We start from the raw sequence: 27470 nt of genomic DNA, 5'->3' as shown, positions 1-27470 counted from the left end.
CTCAATTCTCAAAATATCGAGCAGTAGGTCACTCTATTCTGAAGTCAAGCCTCGTTCTAACAGCTTGAACTAATTGTTAATCTCTATATATACACACAATGATCTTTATATCCTTGGTGCTTATAATCCACTTTCCTGCTTTATAAAAGGAGATGGAATGTAAAGCTATTCAGACAGTTACTATAATATGGGTAATATCAGTGATATCATTCTAGATTTGTAAAACTTTTGAATATGCTGTTTTCGATGCATATGATAACTTAACAGTTGATTTATTTGAAGATTTTAATCATAATCTCATCAACTAAGGAATGGATTGTTTTTGTGTGCTATTTGTAATGAGAGAGAAAACTGATTTGGAAATGCAGGTTTGGAAACTGATGGTAAATGAAAGTTTAAGGTCACTTGTGGGATTTCCACTTCAGTCAGATGGTGATGCGTTGAACACACATTCCAAATGGACATCCCAGCGAGATACTGAGTAAGTGCTGTACTGTTGGGGGTGCTGTCTTTCCAATGAGGTGTTAAACTAATATGCAAAAATTGCACAGATGTTTTTCCATCTGACCTGAGCCCACTTGGGAAAAATGTTTTCAGATGATCACCACATTTCTTTATTTTTCTACTGATTCTATGAAGGTAATGTTTAACTTTTTTTTAAACTTTAATTCTTATAGTACTTTGTATGCAAACTGTTTGTATCTTTGGCTACCTTTGTACCCAAGATTGTGCCATGAGTGGTAACATTAGACACCTTTCACTGTACTCCTGTACTGGAGTACACATGACAATAAATTCTAAATCTAATGCTCTAAACTAGTTTCCATTTGTAGTTTCTCTCCCATCTCTTAATCAACTCTCCATAGTGACCTTCACTTTGCTCATGAAATGTACCTCCTGCTCTCAGAACCCCTATTCCCACTAAACTGTTGACCATCCAACTTCCCATGCTGCTCCCACATTAGCTAGTGGCTACTGCTAAGGCAGACTGTTGCTGCTAATTAAGCATCCCTCTTTGCAAAAAACTGACCATTTACACATACCCCACCAGTGTCTTTAAAAACCTGTATTCCATATCTCTCCAAAGTTCTTGAAGATGCCAAATTCTGACCCACTTTCCCAGGAATTCCATGCTTTTGGAATCCCACCAAATCAGGTTTCAGCCCCTGACATTGCATCGAGACAGCTTTTATCAAAGTCTCAAAATTACATCTTATGTGGCTTTGACAAAAGGTGAATTATTCCTCCCCATTTTTCTCAACAGGCCTGTGACACTGGTCTCCTACAAAGCTTTCCCCTCACTGCTATCCAGCTGGGTACACTTTGCCTGGTCCCATTCCTATGTGGTGCAAGTCTGTGAAGCACAATTGGCTTCTCTTTCTGCTCCTGCACCACTACATTTTGTTTCCCATATCAGATTGGTCTCTGTTCCTTTCCAATATCTCTGCTACATACTGTTAAGACACCATAACCCCAAATAATCTCACTTCCACACCTACACTGAATACATCCAGCTCTACCTCGTCATCAGCTCTCTCCCAGTCTCAGGGCTTTCCAAAATGGGGGGTTGAGAACCCATGCAGGGATCACAATTTGATGTTTTAGAGTCCTGACCTAAAGGTAGTGCCAGTGACCATGGAACTTCCAAGTTTTCTGAACTGCCACAATAACTTCCAAGCCATAATTTTAGGCCAGAGTGCAAAAAGTTTTGGGGGCCACTAAATTACCTGACAGCCAGTACTGAATGAGTTGAAATTTCCTCCAATTATGTTTTTTAGTAAAGCCGAAACCTTCACTCCCAACTACTACAAACCCCAGGGCCTTGCCACCCACTCCCTGGTAACTGTGAACAGCTGAGGCAAACAGTTTCGCATTCCTGATGTCACAACTGACTCCAAGTGCAGGCCTGCCCTAAGAACTGAACTTCCCTTCCCAAACCTCTCAAAGTCTTTTTTCTCCTTGAAGACTTCTTCAAAAACATATCGGACAAAAAAAAAAGCACTTGGTCACCTCTCCTTACATCCTCCTGGGGTGCTAGATTTTGTTTCAAAATGATCAGCAAAAGCGCCTTGGGACGTTTAAGTTAAGGCTCTATACAAATGCAAGTTAATTCCTCTCAGTCAATAACTTAGACAGAATGCACAAAAAAAAAGTGATCAAGACCTCCCAAAATGTAGGCAACATGTCAGGGCAGATGGAACATGGAGAGAGATTGGCGGATTGGAAACATTCAATTGTTTCCGAGCAGAGATAACAAAAGGATACTCTGCTCAAAGGGAGGGTAATCGCGGGGATATCCCAGTGCTGGATGTACAGCAGACAGAAATAAAGTGTGGATTTAAATACAGTTTACTCTGATGTCTTGGTCCCGGGTAGAAGCGGGTCTGAAACTGCGGGACACAGTTAAGCGGAAACAAAGAGTTGGCGCCAAGCAACAAGGACTTCACCAACAAATTTACAGCAGAACATGTCGATCTAAAGCTCCTATTTTACAAAAACGTGCAAAGTTAGATCTGTTACCTTTTCCCTGAGAACATCGGTCCGAAGATGATCTGCAAATCGCAAAAAGAAACGAAACATCCTTAGGATCAATTGGCTGATAGTGGCGCCCTTTGGCGAGATGCAGGAAGTGGGATCAGAAACATGAAAAATCAAAACGATTGCAGAAACAATGTCTCAAAAATCGTACCCGCATCAAGTTCAATATCGGTCAGTTTCTGCATATTTACTACAGATTCAGAGTGGGGAAAAAAACAACCATTTTCAAACAATCTTTACAAAGCTGCGTATCTCTTCTAGGAGATTCTACTTAAGTTTTTTTTAAAAAGTGTCCTTGATTATTTTGAAGTATTATCAGCGTGTACTTTTCCCTCTTACCTGAATCTGACCCTTCACTTTACGCGGAGATGTAGGTGTGATTTCTGGGGTGTACAAACAGTTCATTGTATCAGAAAGTAAAATATATACAGTTATAGGAATATTAACTTATATAAATAGAAAGATTGCGGAGGGAAAAACAAAAAAAAATCCCCAGAAAATGAAATAAAAGAGAAAGATGGAAGAGAGACTATCAGCTGAAAGAGAGAGACAGACAGCAGGAAAGAAGGAAGCGTTTTCAAATTTAATATCCCCGCCAAAATTGCGTCAGGAAGGGAAAGTGACAATTTGTTGTCACGTGGGCTGAGCAAGCCAATAGACTTCCTTCACTGATATGTAGATGTTCAGTTGAAACAGTAAAAAAAACTAGAGCCAGAGATGAGATTGTAGAAGAAATACAGGTTTAAGAAAACAGCATTTCCCAAAATGAAGTTCTTCATATCACAACAACTGAAACATATCGTCCTCAAATCAAATAATATTACTTACAAAAAGAACAATACATCTCAGGAACAGGCCCTTCGGCCCTCCAAACTTGCGCCCACACTTTTTGCCCTCCTATAATAAAACTGTCGTCACTTACAGGATCCTTATCCCTCTATTCTCTTCATATTCAATGTATTGTCCTGGTGCTTCTTGAATGGGTCTGCTTCCACCACCTCCTCTGGCAGTGCATTACAGGCACTCACCACTCTGGTGTGAAAAACATGCCTGGCACATCTCTTTTAAACTGTGCCCCCTAACGCCGCCCCCACCCCCACACCGTGAACCTGGTGGCTCAGTGGTTAGCACTGCTGCCTCACAGCACCAGCCTCAGCGACTGTGTGGAGTTTGCATATTCTCCCTGTGTCTGCGTGGGTTTTCTCCGGGAGCTCCGGTTTCCTCCCACAGTTCAAAGATGTGCAGGTCAGGCAAATTGCCCATAGTGTTAGGTGCATTAGTCAGAGGGAAATGGGACTAGGTGGGTTACTCTTTGGAGGGTCGGTGTGGACCTGTTGGGCCGAAGGGCCTGTTTCCACACTGCAGGAAATCTAACCTAATCTGTTGGACCTGCATACCCAGATCCCTCTGTACATCAGTTCTCTTCTGGAAATATACATTTACTGTATTTTTCCACCTGTACTTGACCTTCCAAAATGCATCATCTCATATTTGTCCAGATTAACCTCAATTTGCCATTTTTTTGCCCATGGCTTCAATTGATCTATATCCTGCCGTATCCTCTAACAATCCTCTTCACTATCCACAAATCCACCAATCTTTGTATCATCTGTAAACCAGTAGTCACCAGCATCCTTCCACTGCTACCATCTGTCTCCTATGACTGATCCAATTCTGTATGCATCTTGCCAGCTCACCCCTGATACCATGTGACTTCACCTTTTGAACCAATCTGCTATGAGGGACCTTGACAAAGACATAGAACATAACAGTGCAATACAGGCGCTTCAGCCCTCAATGTTGCGCCAATCTGTGAAACCAATCTGAAGCCCATCTAACCTACACTATTCCTTTCTTGTCCATGTGCCTATACAATGACCATTAAATGCCCTTAAAGTTGGCAAGTCTACTACTGTTACAGGCAGTGTGTTTCACACCTCTACTACTCTTTGAGTAAAGAAACTGCCTCTGACATCTGTCCTATATCTATCACCCCTCAGTTTAATGCTATGTCCCCTCATGCTAGCCATCACCATCTGAGGAAAAAGACTCTCACTGTCCACCCAATCTACCCTCTGATTATCTTATATGTCTCAATTAAGTCATTTCTCAACCTTCTTCTCTCTTGCGAAAACAGCCTCAAGTCCCTCAGCATTTCCTTGTAAGACCTTCCCTCCATACCAGGCAACATCCTAGTAAATCTCCTTTCCAAAGCTTCCACATCCTTCCTTTAATGCGGTGACCAGAACTGTAAGCAATACTCCAAGTGTGGCCGCACCTGAGTTTTGTATGGCTGCATGACCTCGTGGTTCTGAAATTCAATCCCTCCACCAATAAAAGCTATCACACCATACGTCTTTTAACTACCCTATCAACCTGGGTGGAAAATTTCAAGGATCTATGTACCTGGACATCAAGATCTATCTGCTCATCTACACTACCAAGAATCTTACCATTAACCCAGTATTTTTTATTCCTGTTAGTCTTTCCAAAGTGAATCACCTCCCACTTTTCTGCATTAAATTCCACTTGCCACCTCTCAGCCCATTTCTGCGTCTTATCTATGTCACTATCCACAACTCTACCGACTTTCGTGTCATTCGTAAATTTACTAACCCATCCTTCTCTGCCCTCATCCAGGTCATTTGTAAAAATGATGAACAGCCATGGACTCAAAACAGATCCTTGTGGTACATCACTCATAACTGAATTCCAGGATGAACATTTCCCAACAACCACCAACCTCTGTCTTCTTTCAGCTAGCCAAATTCTGATCCAACCCATTAAATCATCCTCAATCCCAAGCCTCCATATTTTGTGCAATAGCCTGCCATGGAGAACCTAATCAAATACCTTACTGAAATTCATATACACCGTTTACCGTTATCCACCTGCTTGGTCACCTTCTCAAAGAACTTAATAAGGTTTGTGAGGCATGACCTACTCTTCACAAAATCATGCTAGCTATCCTAACCAACTTGTTCCTTTCTAGCAATTATAAATTCTATCTCTTATAACCCTTTCCAACACTTTACCCACAACCAAAGTAAGGCTAACTGGTCAATAATTACCAGGGTTGTCTCTACTCCCCTTTTTGAACAAGGGGACAACATTTGCTATCTTCCAGTCTTTTGACACTATTCCTGTAGACAATGATGACATAAAGATCAAAGCCAAAGACTTCACTGAAGTCCATGTAGGCATCATCAACTACTTTTCTCTCATCAATCATCTTCATCACCTCCTCAAAAAATCCAATCAAGTTAGTGAGGCACGACCTCCCCTGCACAAAACCAGGTTGTCTGTCAGTTATAAGTCAATTTGCTTGTAAATGCACACAGATCTTGTCCCTGAGAATATTTTCCAATAATTTCCCTACAACTGACATGAGGCTCACAGGTGTATAATTTCCTGGATTATCCCTTCTATTCATCTTAAATAATGGGACAATATTAGCTACACCACTCATGATATTCAGCAGTCCCTGCAGTGTTCACCACTGGCAGCAAGTCCTAGCACACTCCGTCGGGTGATAGGGCTTGATTTCCAGGGAAATACCACAGTGAGTCAGGACGAAGATTGAATATGGAGTTAGGGTAAGGGAAAAAGGATATACTCCAGGTTTTGCACTAAAAAAAGTAAAATCTGCAAAGCTTTTCCAGCAGGTAGAAAAGCTATCTCAGATGAACTTCAAGAGAGACCTCAAAAGTCAAATTAATCAAACTGGCAAGTATGTTAGATGTGCAGTTGCCTGCCAGGGCTAAGAAAGCAGTGATAGGTTTGAGCACCGCAATTCAGTTTTGTACAAATACAACAGAGACACTCCAAGTAGTGAGACATTGGTGTCAGTTAACACTGAGTTACTGTTAAGGCAGTTTGATCTTGAAGAAAACGAATGAAACAGTTTGAGTCAGACAATGAAAAAGTATTGGAATTGGAAATAGGAACACTGGAATAGAAAGCGAAAAGGTAAAGAGAAAAGAGATGAGAGAGAACAAAAGTATAAACTTAAAGTGATGTGGTTTAAAAAAAGAGACATCAGAAGCTGATGCAGACTCTGATGTGGAAAACCCTAGTCATAATCCAAATTGTGGGAATTGCTTAGGTTTATACTGTGGAACAGGAGAATCGACGTTTCGGGCATAAGCCCTTCTTCAGGAATTCAGGAATTCTTCTTCATTCCTGAAGAAGGGCTTATGCCCGAAACGTCGATTCTCCTGTTTCCTTGATGCTGCTTGACCTGTTGTGCTTTTCCAGCAACACATTTTTAAGCTCTGATCTCCAGCATCTGCAGTCCTCACTTTCTCCTAAGTTTATACTGTCCCTACCAAAACTTGAGGAAATGAATGCGGAGGCATTCTTCATATTATTTGATAAAATATTGAACCAAGTGAGAATTTGAGGCCACAAAGATCTGACTGCTGCCCATGCAGAGAAAGTTGACAGGTAGAGGACAGGAAACAAAAACAGGAATTCTGGTGAAACCTGGCAGGTCTGGCAGCATCTGTGGAGAGAAAGCAGATTCTGGATTAGTGGTGCTGGAAGAGCACAGCAGTTCAGGCAGCATCCAAGGAGCAGCGAAATCGACGTTTTGGGCAAAAGCCAGTCAACCTTTCTGGTCCAGTTCATAATATAGGATAGGAAATGTATGTTTCACAAGCAGAGGAGGTTTCTATGGATTGCGGTGATGTAAAAACAGGTTATTCTAGGTACATTTAAGTTGGTTCCTATATCATACAGGAAAGGTTCTGAAATTTAAGGAACAATCTGGGCAAACATATATATGAGTTGAAATTGTGAAGCAAAGTAATTTCAACAAACAGCATTAAGCATTAGAAGTTGAAATCACATATAAAGAGAAATAATTTCCTTGAAAGAATTTCAAATCTTACTCCCTTTTGGCTGGAATAAAGTTTATAGTTTCACTCATCATCATGGAATTCCGAATACAATTGAGAAGACAGAGTACAGTAGTTACAGGAACACATTCCAGGTACTTCTCCATCATGTGTGGTGACCAGAGCAATGGCCCAACAGAGTCCATCACCAGATGCTAAAGTAATACCAAAAGCAGATGTTAGGATTGCCAAAACATTCTTTAAGGAAGGGGATAATTCAAAAGAAGTGTTTGGCGTGTCTTCTTTAATTGAGACTCAGTAAGGATATCCGGAGTTAAATGATTTGATACACTTAAACTGAAGCTGAAGCTGAAGGAGATCCAGAGTGCTATTACATTAAAAGCAGAGTTCTGAAAAGAAATGGAGACACTCTCACAGATCTGTGGATGAGGCATGGATGGTTGTTAACTGGATTGTGGTATTGCCCAAATATCATAAGGAAACAGTACAAGTAGCATGTGACATTCCTATGGCAGGTAATAGAGTAATAAGGAAAACTGAAGTATTGGCAAATAGATATTTTACATGGCTGAGACTTCATAGCAATGTCGTGCAGTTTGGTGGAACAAGTCATGCATGTCAAGTAGGAGGGAAATCTTATTATCTACACAAACCAACACCTTTAATATCCATACCAGTATATGAAGAACCATTCAGTAAAGTGCTAATAGATTGTGCAGGACCATTATCAAAAATAAAAGTGAGACATCAGTACACCCTTACAGTAATGGATATAGCAATGCATTTTCCAGAAAGAAAATTTGAGGAAAATTATAACATTTCAAACAAGAATTGTGATTCTCAGTATGTAGTAATTTTGTCCAATGTGCAGGAGAACACGAAAATGCAGGTAGGTTTTGGAAAGAAACATAATGGGACAGGTTTTCTGCTGGCCAGACAGTCATTATGCAGGTGTAGATTGCAGTTGTGCATGGGAACCCTCAGAATCCCCATCATAGAACTCTGCAAAGAATTATTGGTGAGAAGGGTAAGAATTAAACTAAAATGAATTTTGGATTTGGATGTTTGGAGACAAAGGAGGGGAAATACTTAAGAAGGGAAGGCAATGGCCTAGTGGTATTATTGCGAGATTCTTAATCCAGAAACTCAGCTAGTGTTCTGGGAATCAGAATTTGAATCTCACCATGGCAGATGGTAGAATTTGAATTCAATAAAAAATAAATATGGAATTAAGAATTTACTGATGACCACGAAACCATTGTCGATTGTCAGAAAAACCCATCTGGTTCACTAATGTCCTCAGGAAAGGAAATTTGCCATCTTCACCTGGCCTGGCCTACATGTGACTCCAGACCCACAGTATTGTGATTGACTCTCAACTGCCTTCTGAAATGGCTTAGCAAGCCAATCAGTTGTACCAATCGCTACAAAATCCCAAAGAATTGAAACCAGACAGATCATCTAGAATTGACCTACGCATCGGAAAAGACAACAGCAGAAATAGCCCTGTCGAACTGCAAAGTCCTGGGGGTTGGTGCCACATTTGGGAGAGCTGTCTCACACATTAGTCAAGCAACAGCCTGACATAATCATACTCACAGAATCATACCTTCGAGATAACGTCCCAGAGACCACCATCACCATGCCCTGCCCCAGCAGCAGATAGATCTAGCAAAGGTGGTGGCACAGTGGTATACATTCAGCAGGGAGTTGCCCTGGGAGTCGTCAACATTGACCCTGGACCCCCATGCAGTCTCATGGCTTCAAGTTAAACATGGGCAAGGAAGGCACCTACTGATTACCATGTACTGTCCTCTCTCAGCTGATGAACCAACACTTTTCCATGCTGAGCAACACTTGGAGGAAGCATTGAGCACGGCACAAAATGTATTCTGGGTGGGGGATTTCAATGTCCACCACCAAAAGTGGCTCGGTAGCAGTACAACTGATCGAGCTGGTCAGATCCTAAAGGACATAGCTGCTTAACTGGGTCTGTGGTAGGTGATGAGGGAACCAACAACAGGGAAAGCATACTTAACCTCATCCTCACCAATCTCCCAGATGTAGGTGCATCTGACCATGACAGTATTGGTAAGAACAACCACTGCACCGTCCTGTGGAGACGAAGTCCCACCTTCACATTGAGAATAACCTCCATCATGTTGTGTGGCACTATCACCGTGTTAAATAGGACAGACTTCAAACAGATCTACCAACTCAAGACTAGACATCAATGAGGCGCTGTGGGCCATCAACAGCAGCAAAATTGTACTCCAGCACAATCATGGCCCAGCATATCCCCATTTAACCATTACCATCAAACCTGGGAATCAACCTTCGTTCAATGGAGAGTGCAGGAGGATATGCCAGTAGCAGCACCAGGCATACCAGAAAATGAGGTTTCAACCTGGTGAAACTACCAATCAGAACTTCTTGCATGCCAAACTGCATAAGCAACAAGTGACAGAGCAAAACAATGCCACAATTAACAGATCAGATCTAAGCTCTGCAGTCCTGCCACATCCAGTCGTGAAAGGTGGTGGACAATTAAACAACTCACTGGAAGAAGAGGCTCCACAAATATCTCCATTCTCAATGATGGAAGAGCCCAGCATATCAATGCAAAAAATTAAGGCTGAAGCACTCACAGCAATCTTCAGTCATAAGTGCTAAGTGATTGAAGTGCTAAATTCATCTCAGCATCCTCCATTAGTCCCTAGAATTACAAATACCAGTCTTCAGAAAATTCGATTCACTCCACCTGATATTAAGAAATGCTTGGAGACACTGGATACTGCAAAGGCTATGGGCCCTGACAATGTTCTGAAATAGTACTGAAGACTTGTGCTCCAGAATTTGCCACTCCTCTAGCCAATCTGTTCCAGTACAGTTATAACACTGGTATCTACCCAACAATGTGGAAAATTGCTCAGATATATCCTGTACATAAAAACAAGACAAATCTAACCTGGCCAATTTCCATCCCATCAGTCTACTCTTGATTATTAAAGTGATGGAAGGTGTCATCAACTGTGCTATCAAGCAGCACCTGCTCAGCAGTAACTTGCTCCATGATGCCTAGTTTGGGATCCGCCAGGGCCACTCAGCTCCTGACCTCATTACAGCTTTGGTTCAAACATGGACAAAAGAGCTGAATTCAGATGTAAGGTAAGAATCACAGCCCTTGACATCAGGGCTGCATTCGACCAAGTGTGGCATCAAGGAGCCCTAGCAAAACTGGAATCAATGGGTATCAGGGGCAAACTCTCCAGTGATTGGAGTCATACCTGACACATAGGAAGACAGTTATGGTTGTTGGGGGTCAGTCATCTCAGCTCCAGGGGTCCCTCAGGATAGTGTGCTAGGCCCAACCATCTTCAGTTGCTTCATCGATGACCTTCCCGTCATCATAAGGTCAAAAGTGAGGATGTTTGCCGATGATTGCACAATGTTCAGCACTGTTCATGATTCCTCAAATACTGAAACAGTCCGTGTCCAAATACAAGCAGCTCTGGACAATATTCAGGGTGGGGCTGATAAGTGGCAAGTAACATTCATGTCACTAAAAAGCCAGGCTAAGACTATCACCAATAAGAAATAATCTAACCACTGCCCTATGACATTAATTGGTGTTACCATCACTGAATATCCCACTATCAACATCCTGGGAGTTATCATTGATCAGAAACTTAACTGGACTGACCACATAAACTCAGTGGCTACAAGAGCAGGTCAGAGGCTAGGAATACTGCAGCGATTCATGCATCTCCTGACTCCCCAAAGGCTGTCCATAATCTATAAGGCACAAGTCAGGAGTGTGATGGAATACTCCCCGCTTGCCTGGATGGGTGCAGCCCCAACAACACTGAAGAAGCTGACACCATCCAGGACAAGGCGAAAGTGAGGAGTGCAGATGTTGGAGATTAGAGTCAAGAGTGTGGGGCTGGAAAAACATTTTCGTCGATTTTCCTGCTCCTTGGATTCTGCCTAACCTGCTGTGCTTTTCCAGCCCTACACTCTCGACCATTCAGGACAAAGCACCCTGCTTGATAGGCACTACTTCCATAAGCATCCATTCACTCCACCACCGACACTCAGTAGTAGCAGTGTGTACTGTCTACAAGATGCCCTGTAGAAATTCATCAAAGATCCTCAGATCATCCAAACCCAGGACCACTCCCATCTGGAAGGATAAGGGCAGCAAATGTATGGGAACGCCACCGCCTTCAGGTTCCCCGCCAAGCCATTCGCCATCTTGACTTGGAAAAATGTTACCATTACTTGATCAAAATCCTGGAATTCTCTCCCTAACAGTATTATGGGTCAACCCACAGCACATGGACTGCAGTAGTTCAAGAAGGCAGCTCACCACCACCTTCTCAAGGGCAACTAGGAATGGGCAATAAATACTGGCCCAGCCAGTGACACCCACAAATAAATAAATAAATTGTTTTTAACATCCACAAGATGAAAGGAGATGAAAGCAGGGGTATGGGTGGGTTTCGCTTCGGCGGGTCGGTGTGGACTTGTTGGGCTGAAGGGCCTGTTTCCACACTGTAATCTAATCTAAATCTAAATATTGAGGGACTATACAGTGATGCAGCACATATTCAATGGAAGGCATTCCAACCAGAAATTGTATTGGACACTCAGAAAATGGCTGAAACACATGCCAGTTTTGACCATAGTGTGTCCAAATCAATGTTACTGTATGAGGCCCTGAATTTCAGATCCAGCTCATCATTTCAAATGAGTTAAAGAGTGCATATCAGCAGGTTATCAAAACACGCCATCATCTTATTCTCATGCATGTGTTTTCCAATACTGACCAGGAGTGGGAAGCTTTGCCACTTCCTTCCTCCCTTTGCCCAAGATGATCTATTTCGTCACATAGTTAAGAAAGAAAATCACACAACACCAGGTTATAGTCTAACAGGTTTATTTGGAAGTACAAGCTTTCGGAGTGCTGCTCCTTTATCAGGTAGCTAGTGTACAGGATCATAGGACACAGAATTTATAGTATAAGATCAAAGTGCCATACAATGATGCAATGCATTGAACAATCCTCGATTGCTGTTACGTCTTTAATCACATAGAATAGGGTTGCAGGTTTCGATTCATTAATATGTAAATCCCAGAACTTCATCACCCAGACAGACACACAGAACAGCCATGGGGACCAAATTTGAATCCCAATATGCCAACATTTTCATGCACAAGTTCAAACAAGACTTCTGTGCTGCACATGACCTCCAACCAATACTATATACCAGATATATTGATGACATTTTCCTCCTCTGCACCCATGATGAGGAGCCACAATTACACAGTGATATCAACAAGTTTAATCAGACTTACCATGGACTAATCTTTAGTATCAGTCTCATTCTTGGACACATGGATCTCCATCAAGGAGGGGCACCTCAGAACCTCACTCTACCGCAAACCCACAGATAACGTCACACAATGCTGCACTTCTCTAGCTTCCACCCGAAACATATTAAAACAGCCATCCCCCATAGACAAGCCTTACACATGTACAGGATCTGCTCAGAAGAGGCGAAACGCCACGGACACCTGAAGATGCTAAAGGTCATCCTCATAAAAACAGGATAACAAGCCCAACTCATCGATTGCCAGTTCCGACATGCCACAGCGAGAAACCATAATGAACTCCTCAGGAGGCAGACAAGGATACGACCAATAGGATACCCTTCATTGTCCAGCACTTGCCTGGATTGCAGGAACTACATCATGTTCTTTGCAGCCTGCAATACTCTATCAATGACAAAGAGCACCTTGCCAAGATCTTCCCTACACCTTCACTTCTCGCCTTTAAACAACTGCCAGACTTAGAGAGACAATTGTTTGCAGCAAACTGCCCAGCCTTCAGCATAACATCAACTACAATGCCATACAATTCTGTCATAGCAGCCACTGCAAGACATATCAGGGTGTCAACATGGATACTACCATTACATGTGAGGACACCTCTCACCAAGTGTGCAGTATGAACTCATGTGAGCCGGTCAACCTTGTCTATTTCATATGTAGCGGACAAAGATGCCCCAAGGCATGGTACATTGGCGAGACAAAGCAAGTGCCAAGACAACGGATGAATGGGCACCGCACAACAATTGCCAGACAGGGATGTTCCCTCCCAGTCAGGGAACACTTCAGCAGTCAGGGACATTCTGCCTCGGATCTTCGGGTAAACACAAGCACATATTCACACTCACTCTTACACACGATCAAACCCACACAGACCCTCTCATCTCCACACACTCCCTCTCAGACACATCCATATACACACCCACACTCACATTCAAGTGCACACTGTCTCACAGGCATATACACACACACACATACACACCAGTCTATTTGCATTTGCAGATTTGTATTCGCAGATACATTCTCTTTTGTTAAAAAAGCACACAATCTGTAGGCAGTCAGTCCATGTGACATTTTATAAATTCCTACTTTGGGAATAGAATCAGTCTGACTCAAGTTTGGGATACAGACAGACTCTAACCCCACACCTTTCATGCATTGTTTAAACTGATATGTCACTTTTTTATAAACCTTAAGTTATCACAGGAATGTGACTTGAAAGAAATTCAAAACCTGCAACCCTATTCTATGTGATTGAAGACTTAACAGCGATTTAGGATTATTCAATACATCACATCAGTTTGCTATAAATTTTGTGTTCCATGATCCTGCCCCACTAGCTGCCTGACAAAGGAGCAGCGCTCTGAAAGCTTGTACTTCCAAATAAACCTATTGGACTATAACCTGGTGTTGTGTGAATTTTAAACTTTGTTCACCCCAATCCAACACTGGTACCTCCACATCATATATTGTCACATGACATTTATTTGAGTACAGAAATGCCTATCTGTTGCAGGAAATTTCTCTCAAGCTACAAGGAAAAGAACTGCATCGGGGAACTTTCAAGCCAGTGAGATAGACAATGGTTGACCAGTCTTTGCAAGGTTCTCTATGTTTGCTTTTGTGGATACTAAATGGATTCAGTGCAACATGATTTGGTGTAAGTGCAGTGCTAGTTTGTTCTCTATAGGTAATCAAGACTGGGCTGTAACAGATGTTGGTTTGGTTTCATCATTCTTCTATCACAGCACATGACTCTGAATAGCTACTCTGGAGTTACACAAGTGTTGACATTTCAAAGTTCAAACTGTCAGTGCAGCAGGTAAGAGCAATCCTATGACTTGCACATATCGTCTCTCCTGCGAGATCTAGGAGTTTTAAATTCATGGTTGTTTAATTTTGGTGAACATCAACAGCTGATGCTGCCTGTTTGATATTCTTTTGTTTTTTGTGTTGCCTTAAGACCGGGACAAGCAATTCATTAGGGGAGTGAAAGCAGAGGGCGGTGACCAGGCTCATAGAAATTGGGTTACATGAATCTTGTGCTCAGTGTGATTTGTACTAATTTTCCTACAATTTCTCACCATCAGTCAGTAAGACTAAGAGATTGGTTGGGAATGCCTCTGCTGGAAAGTTATTATTGCGAGCAGAGAGGGGAGAGGGATGATTGCAGGAGCTGCAGGGTGCAGAGGAAGACTGATTGTGACTCAGGGATAAATCATGAGGGAAACCAGAACATATTGGAGTGCTGGAGAGCTTTGGATAGCAATGCTGGCAGGTCATTTCTCTGCTGTATATGAGCTTTGTCGAGTTTTGATCTTGAAAAGCAAACTACCAAAGTATTTGTTGAGATAAATTATTGCAAAGGAAGGTTTTGTTTCCTTTCATCTAGAATCTACAAATATGTGAAGTCTGTCTTTGGTGTTTCATCTACTTCAATTGAGAAATAGAATTCAGAATAATGTTTGCTTTGATCGTATTTATAAAATCTTATGCTTTAACATCCCACTGGATACTGAGGATTTCGCAAACAGATGCACCTCCTCCAGTTGGAAAAGCACAGCAGGTCAGGCAGCATTCGAGGAACAGGAGACTCGACATTTTGAGCATAAGCCCTTCATCAGGCTTGTGGGCCAGGGGGACTATGAGATAAATGGGAGGGGGGGGTGGGGCCGGGGTGAAGATAACTGGGAATGTGATAGGTACATGAAGATGGTGGTGGAAAAAGGTGATAGGTTGGAAAGGAGGGTAGTGCAGATAGGTTGGAAGGAAGATGGACAGGTCAAGAGGGCAGTGCTGAGTTGGTGGCTTGGGACTGGGATAAGGTGGGGGGGAGAGGGGAAATGAGGAAACTAGTGAAAGCCACATTGATTCCCTGTGGGTGCAGGTGGAAGATGAGGCATTCTTCCTACAGGCATTGGGTGGTGGTTAGGCTTTGGCAATGGAGGACAGCCCAGGACCTGCGTATCATTGGTGGAGTTGGAGGGGGAGTTAACGTGTTCAGCCGCAGAGCAGTGAGCTTGCTTGGTGTGGGTGTCCCAGAGATGTTCTCTGAAATGATCCATAAGTTGGTGTCCTGTCTCCCCGATATAGAGGAGACCACATCAGGTGCAAAGGATACAGTAGATGACATGTGTGGAAGTACAGGTAAATTTCTGTTGAATGTGGAAGAACCTATACTTCCACACCTGTACTTTACCTGTAGTTCAGCCATTAGATGGGAAAGTTTGTTCAGATCTGAAGCATGCAGGTCCATTCCTGTATTCAAATTATTGATTCACCTCATGAAGCCAATAAATTGTCTTTCCCCATACAATCTACTTGTTAAAACTAGAAGTGTCTTCTCTGGAGATATGGTTCAGATTATTGATCTGATGTTTACTCAGATTTTACTTTACCAAAATTTATTCAATTTCTTCTTACTGTTTGAAATCTTAGTGGTACCAGTAATTTACTGGTTTTAAATGGCTCTCTCTTAGAGAAATAGCTGCCTAGCACAATACATAGCAACAAAATTAAGATGCTTTATTGAGGTGACAAATGTGAATAGTTTCAGCGAATATTTGATTGGATGTCTTAATTTCTCTGAGCAATAACTTAAATACATCTTTAGGCAGATTCTCCCATTTTCTTGCTTGTATAGCCATGTCAGAAATGGGTCTTATGGCACAGATGATAGTGTCCCTACCTCTGTGCCAGAAGATCTGAGTTTGAGTTCCACCTGTGCAGGGGCTGCATGTAACATGTCTGAACAGGTTGGTTGAAATAACTATTCCTAGTCAGGAAACTTGCATGTTTTTTCAACATACTTAAGTACAAGCTGGAACTTGATTGCTACTGCAATGTTATTAACATTTAGTGTGATATTAAAATATGCTGTAAGCAATGTAATACAGAACTACACAAACAATTGAAACAATGCCTTAGACTCTGCATAATGCATATGTAAACAATTATTAAAGTCCATTAAAATGCTGATAATAACTCACCTGTTCATCATTGTTCTTTCAACTGATAGGATACTATAGGATTCCAAGCCAAGGTTCAACTATCTGAGGGGAACTTGAATAATGAACAGAATGAGTCTTTGGAAGGAAATGAATAAAGACGTAAGTGAAATTGTTTAGCTCTTTTTCATCTATCCTCTCCTCTCTAGACCTGATCAACAAACAGTACGTACCTTGTGCTCTAAATGGGCTCTCAGTGTGTTTGGAAACCAGGAGATGAGCACCACAGTGACAGACATGTTGCAAACAAGATCTCAATGTGTTTCTATTAATGGAGCTGTTAAGCTGAATTCAAATTTCTTTTAGCTGTCACTTGATTAAGAACCATATCCTGGGGTCTGCACAATTCAACTTTATCACATGATATGTTTAATTGAGCCTGAATCCTATAGGATATAAGCACAGATCTAGTCCTGGCAACCATAGCAGTATCTTAGTACTCTTGTATCTTTACTGCAAATAAGAAACTATCGGAGTTAATAAGCAAAAGTTAAATTTAAAACTGGACATCTGAGATCCAGCTGGTCTGTGTTGCGTTGAGAAATATTTATTGGATTAAAATAGCATGGCAAAGCAGCAAACCAAATACACTTGGCATTTTACCAACACTTATATTGTGAAAGTGTTTCAGGGCTGAATGGTCTCTTTCTGCACTTTTAGGATTCTATGATTCTAGATGCACAGAATGCCTATTGTATCCCAATTATACAAGTTTGAGCTGCCCAGAAAATTGTGACTTGGTTGCATCCATTTGTGTTTCAGGAGGCATAAATTAACAATAACAATACAGAATAGTCACCAGAATGATTTCTTTATCCCTTCCTTTGAAACATATTGAATCATGATAAGTGTTCATGCATCCAAAGCTCTATGCTGGGAAAACCAAAGTTATGGAATCTGCTTTTATGTTCCATGTTTGTTTTATTTCTTTTTATTTATTTTCAAATAAATAGCTGCTTGGCGTTACAGAATTTGAGTGTTGCTGAAAAAGGATATACTTTGTTGAAACGTTTTGACATCAGGATAATTGGCAAAAATTGTTAGCTGTTTCATGCTGCTGCAATGCAGTAACAACACAAGTCGTGCTTGCAACTAATAGGATGCTGCTGTTAAGCTAAAAAGATGTTCTGTAAATCACACAAATGAATGTTGTGTGATATGAATTTAATTGCCAGGATAATGTAGGTACATCCCAATGACTGGCAGATCATGCTAAATAACGCATCCCTTTGGATGCTCACAAAAGGCAAGGTATTGACAATATTCAACTAGCTTGTGCTTGCAAAACCTGCAGCACAGTGTCCAACATTAGGTGTGAATGCTTAATTGAACAGAATTTGTCAAATAATCCTGAGTGTACAAATAGTCATGCTGACAAACAATTTAGGATTGTTAGATCGGCTCATAGTGTGGCACATTTGAGCTTACATGAAGCTACATGTCTTTATACAAGGGACCACATTCTTGGCAAACAGAAAGAAAACGTACATACAATGTGCTTGTTTCAACACAACAAAATAAAGGACAGCCAATTCTCTGGTTAATTCCTCAGGTAAATATGTTGACCAATCAGAGTCAATATGTCTACTTTAAACTTTAAACAAAGCTTGGCAATTGTCTATCATTGAGGAGAAAGTGAGGTCTGCAGATGCTGGAGATCAGAGCTGGAAATGTGTTGCTGGAAAAGCGCAGCAGGTCAGGCAGCATCCAGGGAACAGGAGAATCGACGTTTCGGGCATTCCTGAAGAAGGGCTTATGCCCGAAACGTCGATTCTCCTGTTCCCTGGATGCTGCCTGACCTGCTGCGCTTTTCCAGCAACACATTTCCAGCAATTGTCTATCATTCATCATCTTATTAGTGTTTTATCCATGGCATCCCCTCTACCAACCAGGGTCCATTTGCCGACCAATCAGCATTCTCCTCACATACAATATAAGTTTTGTTATTTTTTTTACTTACTTACAGTGTGGAAACAGGCCCTTTGGCCCAACAAGTCCACACCGACCCGCCACTTACCCAGACCCATTCCCCTACATCTAAAACTACGGGCAATTTAGCTTGGCCAATTCACCTAACCTGCACATTTTTGGACTGTGGGAGGAAACCGGAGTACCCGGAGGAAACCCACGCAGACACGGGGAGAATGTGCAAACTCCACACAGTCAGTCATCTGAGGCAGGAATTGAACCCAGGTCTCTGGCGCTGTGAGGCAGCAGTGCCAACCACTGTGCCACTGTGCCACCCATTTTACATTAGTATTTCTTGAGAACTGTCTTCATGCGTGCAGATGGAATCTTTGGCAAAAGAGCTTAATTGTATATTCAAAATAAAAATTATCTTCTATAACTAAGTTACAATTGAACAGGTGATTCATATTGGTGAAAAGAGCTCTGAATATAAATTGATATTTAGCAGTTTATAAGAAACTAAATGTACTTGATTCTTAGGTCTGAGAATCAAAATCAGATTGCTTTGATTAAATTGGGAGTATTTGATGTGGGACTAACATTTTTATTTACTATAGGAACTTAATAAGCAGTATTCTCCGAGCTGCTGGTCACACCGAATGGACAAGGATACTGTAATAGCAGCTCATATCAAAGAAATTACTAAAGGTTAGTACTCCCAAGAATGCCGGATATATATTGCAGTTTGCAAACAGTTGCTCATCTGGTGGTTGTTACCTGCTATTTCCACAAATTGGGTTTTAAGAATGTTGTTAAATTGTTCTCAGGATATGAGGATATTATTAAAAAAGCTGCATTTATTGTCCAATCCTGCACCATTTTTTCGATGAAAGAGAACCCAGTCATAAGTAATTTCAATGATATGTATTGGGCGGCTTGCCTAAATGAGTAGTAATGAGTGATGCATTTATAATTCTGGTCTCCCTGCTATAGAAAGGATGTTGTGAAACTTGAAAGGGTTCAGAAAAGATTTACAAGAATGTTGCCAGAGTTGGAGGGTTTGTGATATAGGGAGAGGCTGAATAGGCTGGTGCTATATGAATAGGAAGGATTTAGAGGAATATGGGCCAAATGCTGACAAATGGGACTAGATTAGTTTAGGATATCTGGTCGGCATGGACGAGTTGGACTGAATGGTTTGTTTCCATGCTGTATAGCTCTATGACACAATAAGGAACCACACTAATTTCTTTAAAAAATAATTTTTGAAGCCTGGCTGTAATGTTGATGCATTTGGTGCACTAATGGAGTTTTGTTTATTTTTAATTGCTTATGACACATTATAGTAAATAATGGGCCCTCAAAGGTTTGTTATAGAAGTCTGGAATGCAATTTCTTTAAATTTGGGTCCTTTAGCTGAGACAGAGAGACTTTTGGCTTCAGTTTTTAAACATGGATTTTTTTTTAGTTTTGTTAAGACCTTCAAACAGAATGACTGTATACAATAGTGTTCCTAAGAGAAGCATATAATGAATTCGGGCCTTAGAGGGAGGAGTTAATATTGGTTTCATACCAGATAAAAAACTGGAAATTGGTTACTTAAGCTGAGTGCAGGGAAACTCAAGTATATGATACTTAAAGAAGATACCGGGAAGGAGCTATCATTGTTCAATACAAAAATTGAAACCCAAGTGACTTAAACCTACTGAGGTGTTAGATACGGGAATATTGGTGTGATGATTATATGAGTGGTGGTTTGGATGGTTTTGAATGATTTGAGAACTGGATCAGGGTGTTCAGGAAACTTTACAAAGGCTGTTTATTTTCAATCTACAAAGAAAAGCTTTGGGATTAATGGGACAAAATCTGTATTGAGTGTTTAAACTCTTTGAATTAATATTATAAAAACATAGTTTAGATTATTCTACTTTATCTCCATGTCTTTTGTAATAAATTTCCAATCTATAGTTAAAGGAAAATTTACAGCATTGTGCACTAACAGTGTAGCAAGAAAGCATTTTGCTAAAAACGAAGTATAAAAAATTATGATCTATCAAGTCAGGTTCCTGTCTAGGATTTGTCTTGTCTGGCAATACCATCAGCTAGGATAATAACAGAATGAATACTGTACATGTGATATGCAGTAAGAGCTGGCTTTGCCATGTTCAATGAGCAAGTAATAAAAAACACTACTTGCTTTGCATAGATCTTTCAAGATGCACCCAACACTCTAGAGCTGATATTTTCTTTGATTTTTTTCTTGTGCCTGGAGTGAAGGTTTTAAAGACCAGTCAGCAGAAAGGCTGTGAGAGACAAAAATATTGTCCATTGTCAGCAGGGCAGATAATTATGCCAATCTACCTTTATTGTAAAATTTCCCTTCGTGTGGATTAATGCACTTGTGTTCTTTATTTATGTAACACCAAACAAGCATAAGTATAACTGATTGTCCCAAGTGTTTTTTTTTTATCCCAGCAGTGTTCTAAATATTTTACCTACTGTAGAAGAAAATAATCGGTTTACAAATTAAACTAAATGACAACTCTCAGCATTACATTTGTTCAACTACAAAGAGAGGAAAGGAATCTGCAGATAAATTTTAAAAAAATGATCCAGTCCAGAATACAAAGAAATTTCATTGTTTCTCTCTCAAGTCTGATGTTGATGTTAGTAGTTTCAGAGCAGTGGAACTGGCCATTACTGAATTGTACCCGTGAACTCCTGCTGCTGGGTCAAATTTACGTTGAAGAGAACTTCATGCTGTAAATTGCTAGTTCAGTATCAAAACCATAAGAACTATCTTTGCAACTTCATTATGAGAAAAAAACATTAGAATTAGAATTAGTTTTATTGTCACATGTACGCACATGAGTACATTGAAAAGTTTATAAGTCGCCACATATGGTATGATCTTAGGGACAAAAGTACCTAGGTACAGATTCTTAAGTACAAATTATTTGGAAAAATTTTTTAAAACTAAAGAATTAGAAAGTCCAACATTAAGTACAAAATCATATGAATAAGTTAGAAAAATAAAGTAAAAACAAACATTAATACACTCTGATATGTCTGTCTCTCTATTGTCTGTTAATTGTTTTTATTGTATTTGCATAAAGGAATTTTGTTCCTGATTCTCTGTATATCAGGTGCAATCTTCAGTAGGAGCTCATTAGTCAATTTTAGCACTTGTACAATATTAAAATGAAACAAGTCTGAATTTGAGCAATAAATTTTTAATGCCTCTTTTAGGTTGCTTGCAGGAGATATATTCAGCTTTTTGAAAAAAAAAATCTTGATAACACCAGGACAATCCAGGAGGTTTACAGTCATTAATGAGGAATTATCCAGTTTCACTCCCTTGATGAGCAAAATTAATTGATCTCAGCAAGGGAGTAGTTTGGGGTTGATGATAATGTCAGGCTCAGCCATAGTGACAAGCAATATTTCTAAGCAAGTAATGAAAGGAAATATGAAGAAAGTAGTTGTGTTATTGCATAGATTACAGAAAGGCATGTACCTTGAAGTCAGTTAGATGACATGAAGATCAACATCATGACATGTGACATTCTGGTATCCCCAGCCCACCTTCAGTAGCAGTCACAGTAGCAGTATGTAATTACTACAGTCACCCATGTATAGAGTTACAGTTATGCAGTGCACAAATAACATTACTAAGCATAACAACCTGATTATATGTAAGTCTCAGATCTTATAACAGTATAAATAGTGCTGTTAATAAACTTTCAAGCACCTAGTCCATAGTATTTACCACATGAGATAGCATATAGGGAGCACATAGGCTATACCATACTGGTCATGGTGTTAGATCCAAGAAACATCATGGTGGGATTAAATGGACACTGAAAGCTATTGGCAGCAATTTGGTACTAAAGGTTGTAAAGGTGAAAGCAGCAGTGGTGATTATGAAGAGTCCTAACTGTGACTCTTCCAAGCTGAAATTGACAATGGACAGTCAAGACCAAAGTGCTACACCCTGCACTGAAGCACAGTAATCTCAGTACGCTCACCTTTTAAAAAAAAGGGAAGCCTCGGTATGTCTGATTTATAAGAAAAGAAGCTTTGTAAAAAATCCAGGTTAGCTCCCATTAAGCAAAGTGATCCTAGGATAAAGTGTCACCAAAATGCTGGAAAAGGACTGTTCTTGGTATTATTAAGGCCTCACCTATGTTCAGGTATCAGTTGATTCTGCAATTTTGTTTTTCAGAAATAGTGCAAAAGGAGCAGAAAAGGTGCATGTGGTGTTACACCAATATCACTTTTGGGCATGTTTGGCACTGCTCGGTTATTGTTGTGGTTCTGTTCGCCGAGCTGGGAATTTGTGTTGAAGCTTCACAGGAGGCTCCCAAGCACTGAGGATGTCACCTAGACAGGGGACGAAACGTCTGCAACACAAATTCCCAGCTCGGCGAACAGAACCACAACAACGAGCACCCGAGCTACAAATCTTCTCACAAACTTTGAACTGCTCGGTTATTTTTCAAAAGCAGAAACTTTAAAGCAGCAACATTAAGAAAGAGACAAAAAGATAGAAATCGATAATGACAAAAAGTAAGAAAAATATTAAACTGTATTACAGATCCTTTGTTTAAAACCATAATGCTGTACAGTATAGATGAAAGAAAACGTCTGAGCTTGAATTGGCATTCAATTACATCATCATAATTTCAGTTACTTAAAGAAAGAAAATCATTATTTCACTGATAACAAAATACTTTAAGTCAAATTCTTATTGCTTTGGGAAATAGAATCACAAAGTCATAGAGCTGTACAGGATGGAAACAGACCCTTCAGTCCAATCCATCCATGCGGACCAGATATCCCAAATTAATCTAGTTCCATTTGTCAGCGTTTGGCCCATATCCCTCCAAATCCTTCCCATTCATATACCCATCCGAATGCCTTTTAAATGGTGTAATTGTACCAGCCTCATAAAGGAATAAGAAAAATAAAATCTGCTGACCACAAAGACCTTGACAACATTTTTCAATTTTTAGAAGATCCGTTTGAAATTTAACTCAAATTCAGGATTCATAGGCTTGAGTTCTTGTCATACCGACAACATTCTGCTAAAAAATTTGGCCAATTCATTGGCAGGTGTTGTTGCAAAAGTACAGAATGTGATTTCACTGAAGTTAATTTAATTAAAAGGTTTATGGAATTTGTCATTGCCTCTACACGCATTAAATCCTTCAGAAAAGTCCTTCTAGACAAACCCAAAGAAGTATCACTTGAAGCATCATTGTTGGATGGACACGTGTTTGAAGCAACTGTAGCAGGCCTGCAGCTTTTTGACTTACACCCGTCAATAGGGTCTGCAAAATATTCAAATCATGTGGCTTATCTCAACCATCCAAATATTGTCCAGCATTTTGTGATTTATGCAAACTGTGTTGTGCAAGATTTGGAGATGCCGGTGTTGGACTGGGGTGTACAAAGTTAAAAATCACACAACACCAGGTTATAGTCCAACAGGTTTAATTGGAAGCACACTAGCTTTCGGAGCGACGCTCCTTCATCAGGTGATTGTCACAATCACCTGATGAAGGAGCGTCGCTCCGAAAGCTAGTGTGCTTCCAATTAAACCTGTTGGACTATAACCTGGTGGTGTGTGATTTTTAACTGTGTTATGCAAGAAGGCATCAGGCTAAACTATGGCAAGAAGCTCAAGTACCAGAGAAACCCAACGTGTGACAAGTGCCGCATGCGAAAAAGAACCAACCAAGGAACAATGTTCTCAAACTTCCAACCATGGCACACTTGCATGTAAATGAAGTCAGAGAAGTGAGTGTAACTGTACAGCTTACAGACGCTCATCAGCCAGTACATGTGACAACAAACCATATGGATGCTATCAGAGAAACTGAAGCCTTTATCACCATCAAGTGATACATCACAAAAGGAATGGAAAACACACACTATTGAAACCATTACAATTGTAAATATCATCTCTTTATGTACCATGTATATATTATGTACCACATGAGGTTTACTCAGGGAACTGGCAGAGTGATGCAGTCTACAAATGATAAGCTAACTGTTTACAATGGGGGTTTCACATTCCATACATTTATATCAGCCATCTTAAATATTTATTAGCTCCTGAGGAGGGACATCTGAAACCTTTTACATTGTTGAAACAGTTGGACAGCTATTATCACTTTATCAGTGTGTATGTATTTAAGTATAATTACAAACCATGAGGGATCAAACATGCTAGTTCCAACACAACATCCAATCTGTCCATGACCTGTCTAACCTTTATGCATGATGTGTTGGACTGCGGTGGACAAAGTTAAAAATCACACAACACCTGGCTATAGTCCAACAGGTTCATTTGGAACCACTAGTTTTCAGAGTGCTGCTCCTTCATCAGATAGCTGTGGGACAGGATCATAACACATAGAATTTATAGCAAAAGATTACAGTGTCATGCAACTGAAATGGTATACCTGCGTTGAACAAACCTAGATTGCTGTTAAGTCTTTCATCTTTTAGAGTGGTTTGCAAGTTTCAGTTCATTAATATGTAAATCCCAGACCTTCGTTTGAGTCACATTCTGGAGATAACTTAAGGTTTTATTAAAAAAAAGTGACATCTCAGCTCAGACAATGCATTAAAGGTGTGAGGGTAGGGTCGGTCTGTATCCCAATCTTGAGTTAGATTGGTTCTATTTCCAAAATAGGAATTATATTTGCAGATACATTCTATTTTGCTGAATTGTATTTACAGATACATTCTATTTTGCTCAAAAAGCGCACAACATGCAGGCCGTCAATGCAGCAGTCAATCCATGTAATGTTTTACGAATTCCTACTTTGGAAATAGAACTAGTCTGACAGATTCTAACATCACACATGTAATGCATTGTCTGAGCTGAAATGTCACCTTTTTTCATAAAAGCTTAAGTTATCTAGGCAATGTGACTTGAAAGAAGTTCTGGGATTTACATATTAATGAACTGAAACCTACAACCCATTCTAAGATGAAAGACAACAGCAATTTAGATTTGTTCTATATATCATTTCAGCTGCATGACACTGTGATGTTTTGCTGTAAGTTCTGTGTCTTATGATCCTGTCCCACAGCTACCTGATGAAGGATCAGCACTCCGAAAGCTACTGCTTCCAAATAAAACTGTTGCACTATCACCTGGCATTGTGTGATTTTTAACTTTAACCTTTATGCAGACAGATTTGATTCTATCTTTAAAGGTGATGCTGTGTCATAGCTGAAGAATATTTACTCAACACCCCTGTCTTGTAGGTGAAAAGGAAAGGATGGATTTCTCTCTTTTTTTTTGCTCTTATCTTTTTACTCACTTGGCATTTCTAATCAGTATAGATTTTTTTAAAGTTTCATTTTCCTCTTGTTTATTAACTAATAAATTCCCTCTTTCTCTAACTCAAGAAAGTTTCGTTAAATTGCTTACATCCGAATTGGGAAATAAATCCAAGATGGAAGGGATCTTTTGTTTTCGGTTAATTTTGTTGTGACCAACAGATGGAGAAGGTTGAATGGGTAAAGGGAATGCTCAGATCATTATCATTGTGGAATTGGTATTGGATACAAAAGAATTATAGCTACATTAGAAATATAAATGCTCGAATGTTTTGATTATTTCCTTTTCAGAATCATTACACATTGAAAAAAACAAGTACATTATTACACATTAAAACATACACAGAAAATAATTAAATATTAACAAAGATAGAGTTAACTGATTGTTGTATATAAGCACTTGTCAGTGAAACAAAAAGTGAAGTAACAAAAACATGAAGAACAGGAAAATTAAAAAATGGAGTGACATACCAAAATATTTTTATTAGGAACAAGCAATGAATGATCTCACTGGTGACCTGCTCTGAGGAATCTGCCAGCGTTGCTCTGAATGATGGCACTTCTGACAGTGCAGCATTTCCTCACTACAGCACAAAGTGTCAGGTTAGAGGATATGATTTATCTTAAAACATTCTGACTCTGAGGTGATAGAGTTTCAGATAGCCAAACGGGAACTCAACATCTGTATACAGATCTCAATAGTGCTAATGTTGCCTTTCAAAACACTGTGTCACTATCATGTTTCTAAAGAGGTAACTTGTGTATTCACCCCAAAATAAACACTGTTTTTGGCACCATTCAGGGACTGAACAAGGTCGCAATGTAGCTCAGACTTGGTTGGATGTTGCATACGGACAAGGAGATGGTGAAACCTTAGATGTTTATCTCCCTCCAAATCCATCACCAGGTTTGTGGAAGAATATAATCCAACATTAATCATTTTAGCTCACTGGGAAATCAGTTTGGATAAATGCTTTTTTGCAGTAAATATTTATATTGTTGGGGCTAATTGGGCTTTTTTTAAATGAGCTGTAATAGGAATTGCATTTGGGGAAGCAATTTTATCCCTGACACTTTTCTGGATCCATTTCTTCTTTAGTCACGATTCTTTGACCAAATCTATTTCCCAGGTGTACCCTAGAGCTTTATCCTGAATGTCTATTATTCATGTATAAATCTTGATGACAAACAACACCAAGTTATTTGACTACATGGGACTATGGCAAAGAAATTTAATTCAATTCAAATTTAATGTGCAGGCTAGGTACTACAGCAAGGGGATAGATCTGACACTTTAAAAAAAATGTTTGCCACTTTCCATCAATAAACACACCACTCTCACCACACTGAGATAGTGTCCACTACTGTTGTAAAATCAGACTTTGGACCTTCTTGGTCTGTATGGCTC

General features: G+C 40.1%; 2 protein-coding genes across 5 annotated transcripts in view; one reads left to right on the top strand and one right to left on the bottom strand.

Annotated features, from left to right (window-relative positions):
- The window catches only part of tk1 (thymidine kinase 1, soluble), a 31831-nt gene extending 14932 nt beyond the window's left edge, over positions 1-16899 (bottom strand). The window contains exons 1-2 of one of the 2 annotated variants that reach the window (XM_043714935.2): positions 16778-16899; positions 2521-2552 (exon numbers count right to left, since the gene is read on the bottom strand). In XM_043714935.2, the coding sequence (XP_043570870.1) occupies positions 2521-2537 (17 nt within the window). In that variant the 5' untranslated portion in view covers positions 2538-2552; positions 16778-16899. Of the gene's footprint in view, positions 1-2520; positions 2553-2877; positions 3098-16777 lie in introns of those variants that run through there. The other variant, XM_043714934.2, reaches the window with a different exon arrangement.
- afmid (arylformamidase) overlaps positions 1-27470 on the top strand; it is a 47732-nt gene that overhangs the window by 226 nt on the left and 20036 nt on the right. The window contains exons 2-5 of one of the 3 annotated variants that reach the window (XM_088000696.1): positions 14479-14610; positions 16807-16897; positions 19321-19411; positions 26865-26969. In XM_088000696.1, the coding sequence (XP_087856822.1) occupies positions 16859-16897; positions 19321-19411; positions 26865-26969 (235 nt within the window). In that variant the 5' untranslated portion in view covers positions 14479-14610; positions 16807-16858. Of the gene's footprint in view, positions 1-223; positions 640-14478; positions 14611-16806; positions 16898-19320; positions 19412-26864; positions 26970-27470 lie in introns of those variants that run through there. The other 2 variants (XM_088000698.1, XM_088000697.1) reach the window with 2 other exon arrangements.

The sequence above is a fragment of the Chiloscyllium plagiosum genome, unplaced genomic scaffold (genome assembly GCF_037043375.1).
Source record: "Chiloscyllium plagiosum isolate Xiang-an unplaced genomic scaffold, Cpla_swu_hap1 HiC_scaffold_25, whole genome shotgun sequence".
NCBI lineage: Eukaryota > Metazoa > Chordata > Chondrichthyes > Orectolobiformes > Hemiscylliidae > Chiloscyllium > Chiloscyllium plagiosum.
Note: the sequence above shows the minus strand (reverse complement) of the source record. Positions and strands in the feature narration are given on the sequence as shown.